This window comes from Sycon ciliatum, chromosome 6, assembly GCF_964019385.1.
Source record: "Sycon ciliatum chromosome 6, ocSycCili1.1, whole genome shotgun sequence".
Classification (NCBI taxonomy): Eukaryota; Metazoa; Porifera; class Calcarea; order Leucosolenida; family Sycettidae; genus Sycon; species Sycon ciliatum.
Window position 1 is genome coordinate 21,908,512 of NC_088648.1, and position 7,500 is coordinate 21,916,011.

Genomic DNA, 7,500 nt, shown 5'->3' on the forward strand with positions numbered 1-7,500 from the left:
TGGTGGCACAAAGAACAACCCAAGGAAGAAGAAAACCCAATAAAGACATACATTATCTCATGAAAAACGCGTACGACGTGGGCCTGTTTGAACAATGAAACCTACAATGCGCTCCTGTTGCTGGTGTATGGGTGGGCGAACATGTATGTGCAGGTATAATGAGCAAAAACTAACATTACAACGACTGTTGTTGCGGGTACTGTGATATACCGAACACAGGTATCGGCCTGTGGTGAGATTTTCCTTATCCGGAACATTTTCATTACCCGAACACCTTTCTTGGGCCTGCTGCCCAGAGGTGGTCGAATAATTGGTGTTCAACTGTATGTTTTCTTTTACGCAGGTCAATGACAATGGGCTGTCGAAGTGCCGACGTCACGCTGCCTGAAAACTCGTAGTTACACGTAGTTACAAGGCCAAGTGATGACAAACAAAACGTGTCACCTTATACTTAGCCATGTCCTTTTTGTCTTTGGTAAAATATACATACATGTATATCGCATGCACTGCTCATGCACGTCTGTGCACACTGCACTGATTGGAGCACCCAATATGCCATCTGATGTGCCTGTCTGCGTTCCGCGTGCCGCATGCAAGTATAAGGTACACAGGGCCGGGCACCTGTCCCAGCTGTGGGTCGCACTTACAGCTCAACGATCGAACATACACTGTATATCACACCAGGTTGGAGAGTTCAAACTGTTTAGTTGTTGTTTTCTGGCTTTTCTTGCTCAGCAGAAGTGGTTGGCTTCTTAATTCTTTTCTGAACTCTTTTCGGGAATCCTTTCGGTGATTTCGCCGTAAGCTGCAAGCCTGAGTTGCACCAACGGCTTCGTGTCGTGCCGTTTCCGCGGTGGTGTCAGTTGTTGAGCGCTTCAAGTGGCATTCCGTTTTCCGGTTCTCACTGCCGTCTCTGTGCTGTGCCAGCGCCACTGGCAAAAACAAAATGTCATGACCCGTCGCACCCTGCCATCCGGCTTCTGCCTCCACATCATCAAACAACTCTACGCAACGGGTGAGCCTGTCCTTTCCTGCCCCAAAAACGTCGAGCCTCCCGGGGGCGGGCTGCAGCAAGTGGTTCTGTGCCGGTTCTCACGACTGCCGAACCTGGCATTTCAACGGATCGCTTACAAACTCAGGACTCATCGCAAACTCTGGTACGAGCCGAGGTACAGTCTGCCGTCATCACTGCCGTGTCGGAGGTTATTGCACCACTCCTCAGCACGGGATGCCCTCCACAACCAACAGCTCCCGATGCCACCGCTGCATTGCATGCAGGCTCGTGACACGCAGTACCAACAATGCCCCTCCCGGTGCTACCGAGTAAAGGCCGCCAGAGACAAAATTTCGCGAGGTGATGTTGTCGACCTGGCTATATTATTGTCAGAGGTGCTCAGAACCCCTGAACGCAAATCCTACCAGCTGATGTCAGCCGATGAAGGGGGCCCTGGTAGCACACGCCAGTTTAGCCTGAGCGAGACCAACGGAGCATTGCAGCCACCTAAACGCAACATTCACGATTTTAGCCACATTGATGGAGGCCTTCAACATTTGTGTCCGTGTTATCGCAGAACTCCATCCACACTGAGTACAGGAACTGCTAGCATACCAAGACACCATGACAACGACGCACACACATAAGCAACGGTCACCTTGCCTGTACTGTAGCAGTACTTCTGAGTTCTCGTATGGGAGTTCCCTCACTGTGTGTGCAATAGCAGTCTCATCGGACCAGTTCAATGCGACGCGCTCCATTCCTGATCTTATCCACTACTAGTACCTCGACAATTCCTCTGTGTGTCCAATCATGAAGCTATTGCCCACCGCAGTTGGCTATTCTGCTTCGGGCGTTTACCTACCTCGGCATACCCCTCGCTCCTCAGAAAGTTCATGGACCCGCACGCAATCTGGTTTTTCTAGGAGTTACCCTGGACTGCGTGCCACAGGGAAGCCGGCTTCCGGATGATAAGATCACAGACCTCCAGCTTCGGCTGAAGGGTGCCCTCCAACACAGCCAGATCACTCAGCACGACCTCGAGTCCCTTCTGGGCAAGCTAGCGTTTGCTTCTCGGGTCGTAGTGCCCGCAGGAATTTCACCAGGCGCCTCCGAAATATCTGCAGGAAATACAGAAGCCACACTACGGCATACAGCTTTCGGAAAATCTCACTTGGTAGCAACAGTCTCCTGGAGGAGTGGAACGGGAAGTCATTCTTCCTGAACCCAGGCTGGATACCACCCCCCGACATTGAGTTATTCACTGACGCTAGCGAGGATATCATGTGGAAAGAACTCTACGCGGTCCTAGTGTCCTATCTGACTTGGGGCAATGGCGGGGCGAAACTCAGGATCCGCCTCCACTGTGACAACGCTTTAAACAGCAATGGCTCCGTGCTCTATGTTGAGCCACTCACTCACTCGTCCTCGATCAACGACGGGACCTGCCGAGCACCTCAGGTCATGACATTGATACGAGAACTGTTCTTTGTGTGTGCTCGTTGCAACTTCACGCTGTCTGCGCAACATATCGGTGGCTCCTGTAACACCGTGGCAGACTGGTCTTCGCGTTACGAGATGCAGCGTTCCGATACTCTCCGCATTCAGAAGATGTTAGCATCCATGTGTGACACAGCTGATGTACAGCTGGCCAGCTAGCTGCTAGTGCTAGCCCGTTGTTGAACTTGTGAAACGAATCTTCACAAAAAATATTCCATATGCAATGTTTCGAACTATTTTTTCAACTAAACCAAGCTCAACCAACCAAGTGGGGAGCAAACCTTTCTGATAAACCAAGCTCGTCGAATGAATGAACAAACTACAACCAAGAGTAGAGGGGACGGCTCGATACCGGGACGCTTTGACAGCCAAATTTGTATAGACCCAAACCGATCATCAGCGTTGATTTTTCACTTGAAATATGTTTGTGGAAGGAAACTGGCATGTTGAAGTTTGCTCTGGGGCCAGAGTCAATCGAACTGAGCCACTCCTTTGTGTTGACCCATTGCCTCCAAGTTGCCCAATTTTTCGCTTCAAAAAAGTTCAAATCAGAGGTGGCTCCAAACCGGACACGTTTTAGAGTGCACGTCAAATTCACCCTGGGTCTGAAATTAGGTAATTGCTATCGCTCCACGACGCCCAGTACAGAGTAACAATAAGCCTTGTGTGTGCTTCCATTAGTTTTGATTGGAATGCGGTGCTTTATTGGCGAGAGGCGAGCCGCTGTTTACCTGCGACAAGAAGTTGATTTTTCGAAAGTCGTAAAACTCAAGTCGCAGTGCGAAGCAACACGTCAAAAACTCACCTGCTTGGTATGGCGCTTCTGGTCATCGCAGAGCCATGCAATTTTGGCTCGGAGTATAACACATCGTAGTCTCACTGTGACATATGTTTTCTAATCAAAATACCAAGAGCGAAAGTGAATATTGAGTCCGTTCCGGTTTGCAACCTCTGTCCTATTTGAAACCGTCCCCTCTACCATAGCTATCACCTACGGACATCACTGTGTGGTACTCAGCCTGGTGACATGAGTTCATCTTCAAGTGCTGTGGCAGGTTTGATGTCGGAGATCGAGAACCATCGCGACTTTCTAGCAACTCAGCTGGCGCCTCGAACGAGTTTCATCTTGCATTTTTGTTGCTCACATCGCAATCAAAAACCTCCAGTAGGAGTATTTTTACTTGCACTAGAAAGGAGAGAACGACTGCCTTTAAGCCTGCTCCTGTCTTTCTAAGTCGTAATGGGAATGCAAAGGAAAAAGGGTATGTCCGCACTCTTTTGTTTTTAGTCTGCAGCCAGTCGCAGATGCATACCTGTGTGGTGCATAGTGCCCTGCAGGACTCGTACTGTCTCAGCTGGAGCGTGTTGCAGAGGTGTGAAAATCCAACAGTACACTGCACAGACTACAGTGCAGACAAGCAGCGTTGAGTTGTAAATAATTGACTCCAGCAGGGAATGCGCGATTCCAGCAGTGTTGTTCCGTACTGGCTGGATCATCGAAATCCAAACTGGTACCCTTTTACTAACGGTACCTGAGATTAACGGCCGGGCACCCGGGTACCCGGTACACCCGTTTGACCCCCACTTAGAACCAAAAGAAATCAGCAATCGCTGCGATAGAAATAAGAGAGACACCCATCATTGCTTCTTGGCCGGCGACTACATGTAAAGCCAAAGGACAGTACAGGCACAGCAGTGGCTAAGCAAAAAATCATCTACGGCTTCTCCTTCTCTACAAAGCAAAAACTACGAACTCAGCGCCATGACAAGTAGCAGCTTATTTGAAATGAATATTCTCTCTGGCGCACTCCTCAGTCAAAATTATACTGTAGCTGTGTTCACTGCATGTTGCTGCCACTGGAAACACGACAAGTGACTTTTGTACGTCGCCACTTGGCCAAGGAACTACGCGTTGTCAAGAAGCAGTGACGTCAGACTTCGACGGCTTATCGCTTGCACACGACCTTCTAGTAAGACATACTGCAAGTCAACAAATATTCGGCGCATATTTATTTTCGTCTATTTTTGGCCTGGTCGTATTCGGCTGAAAATTAGTTGCGGCCGACATTTTGTTTTACAAGGTGCAGTGTGACAGTGTATACAGGCAGCAGCAGGACAGGCCGAAAATTGAATGCCGCCAAAATGGGAGGCCGAAATTTGAAAGGGCAGAATATTTGTCGACTTACAGTAGACAAATTCTAGGTAGTGCAGTTGTTCTCGTACGAAATGAACCTTTATGACAAATGTTTTGGTACAACTTAATTTACCTGAGACGAAGACGCTAGGACTTTCTGTTTGTAATAGGCGGAATCACTCTCAGTTGACGGAAGTGGCCCTACAAAAGTACAATATATCAGACAGACACACAGACAGGCATAGATAGATGGATAGATTGATAGAGAGATTGACTGATTGATTGATTGATAGATATGTAGATAGATACTCAATCTGCGGACAGCATGTACATAGATAAATGGATAAATAGAGTAGACAGACAGACAGACAGACAGACAGACAGACAGACAGACAGACAGACAGACAGACAGACAGACAGACAGACAGACAGACAGACAGACAGACAGACAGACAGACAGACAGATAGACAGGCAGACATGCAGGCAGGCAGGCAGACAGACACACAGACACACAGACACACAGAAAAAGAGAAAGAGAGAGAGAGAGAGAGAGAGAGAGAGAGAGAGAGAGAGAAAGAGGAGAGAGAGAGAGAGAGAGAGAGAGAGAGAGAGAGAGAGAGAGAGAGAGAGAAAGAGAGAGAGAGAGAGAGAGAGAGAGAGAGAGAGAGAGATCAGTCAGTCCACCTTTCTGATTGTTCTGTCCTCACATAATGTGACAGACTAGGGTGGTGGTATGTACAATTTTGGGTGCCAAGGTTTCACAGGAATAGCTATCACTCCAATAGGAAGCCAGGAAACTACCGCTCACAGGAGATGCTAGCCTGTGCTGGTATTATACATCTTACGGAATCACAGCCATTCCGTTCCCCGGGAGGCCGGACACAAAGGACAAGACTAGTTTGTTTTTGCAATATACATTTTGACATTACGGAAATGAAGACAACACTGAAAGGGACAAACAAGAAGACTGACAAAAGGACTCTCGACTACAAAATCGCGCATGCTCATATCACACATGCACGCGACTAGACGAGACAGTTTGGGGAATGCCATCACACAGGAAAACAACACATCATTTCACAACACCTGCCCCCTTGATGACATTTCACAAAATATTAAACTAACACCACGTTCCACATGCACAACAGCAAAAGAAACCACAGCAACAGAGAAAAACCAAAACCAGCTTACATTGTAGCACAACAAGCTAACAACAAGCCAACAGAACCCAGAGCCGACGCTCTAAAGAAAAACGGACCACGACACAGGGCCAACCAAAAAAACTAGAGCCGGCGCTCTACAACCAGGCCACGACCCAGGGCCAAACAAAAACCTAGAGCCGACGCTCCGAACAAGGGGCCACGACACAGGTCCAAAACCAATAACACCATAGCTGACAACGTCACTCTACAACCAGGCTTTGCAAACCACAGGGCCAAACCAAAAAAAACACAAGAGACGATGCTCTAATCACAGACACACAAGGCCAACCGAGACACAAGAGCCGAAGCTCTCAAATAATACCATGCGTGAAGCTGCGTGGCGCTCTGCTACATCATCTGACGTCTTTGGATGGAAGGGCTTTCTCTTCCTCTTCATTCCTGCTGCTGTACTGATGCCGGCCGCAGTCTCTGTCACCAATTCAGTGTCATCGAGGTTCTGCTCATCATTGCTCTGTGGCAGCGTGAACTGCGATCTCACCTTGGCAAGCAATCCCCGATAAGCGATCTCAGCATGGCTGTTTGCGCCGGTATTCTCACTCTCAACACAGAGTCTGAGGTTTATAGAATATTATCACTAGGAGACGACTGTATCCATTGCAAACTGATTTCAATACTTCAAAAAAGCTAGCTATTACCTGGTAGTAACAGAAACAGCCAGAAAACAACAACTGCACCAGCAAGCTCTTTCCTTGCACTAACTACAAATACATCAAAATCAAGCAGCAAAATGCAAATCCGCACGCATGTTTGCCTGAACTGAACCTCCGTAGCGCAGCTGATCATTGCGGCTGCACGGGACGACCTTCCCGCCACAGTAGGGCAAAGAACTATGCATGGAACTAGCAATGAATGCATGCAGCAGTTATGAATAGGGACATCAACAGGACACAACACACAGTAGTCATGAGCAGGCTGAGGTAACTGAGGGCCGGGGAACAGTACAGACATGTGCACAACAGCACCTAGGTTTACTACTACCAAAGGTTATGTACTCCTTCTACTACTTTAGTTATTCATGTCTTGGTCTAACTGAGCAAGTTACTAGTGGAGATCTGCGGGGTGACTTGGTCGTACCAACAATGGCATTGTCAGTTGATCTAGCCATGATTGTAAGAGGAAGAAGAATGGAACAGATTCCGAGTAGCTGCTTATTTTCTTATGCGTCGCGCTGCTCTTGCCTGTGCAGTGTGACAAAACACATTCTATTTTGATGCGGCGTGCTATCAATCAGAACCACCCACCGTCGCTACCGAAATCCACTCAAAATCTAGCTACACCTTTCAAGTAGTAGTAAACTCACTTGCCAACCAAAATGGGCTGCCCAGTGAGCACTGGCGACATAAAAAAAACATGCTGACAGATGAGCGACAATATTGATGACGCGGACCAAGTAGACAAAATTTGATGATCACTCACTGGAGACAAGGCAGAATCTCTTGATGTCCACCGCCTTCCCAGCCCCAATCACACTCTTCACAGCCTTATACATGTCTTCGCCGCCCATTGCTTCGCAAAGGTCGCTCCATAGCTGAGCCACAGCATCGAACAAGCTAAATGGGCTTGAATTCGGATGAGCCTTGTTCACGATCGCCTGTGGGTAGGACGAATTCAGAACAAAAACACATGCCACTAATGTGGATCACCCTGC

The 7,500-nt window shown here is 48.2% G+C and overlaps 1 protein-coding gene across 1 annotated transcript in view; it reads right to left on the bottom strand.

Annotated features, from left to right (window-relative positions):
* Positions 1-2,019: 2,019 nt before the first annotated feature.
* Positions 2,020-7,500, bottom strand: part of LOC135820126 (uncharacterized) — an 18,854-nt gene continuing 13,373 nt past the window's right edge. Inside the window, exons 7-9 of the mRNA XM_065333436.1 lie at positions 7,269-7,443; positions 4,762-4,829; positions 2,020-2,115 (exon numbers count right to left, since the gene is read on the bottom strand). Of these exons, the coding sequence (XP_065189508.1) occupies positions 2,020-2,115; positions 4,762-4,829; positions 7,269-7,443 (339 nt within the window). The remainder of the gene's footprint in view (positions 2,116-4,761; positions 4,830-7,268; positions 7,444-7,500) is intronic.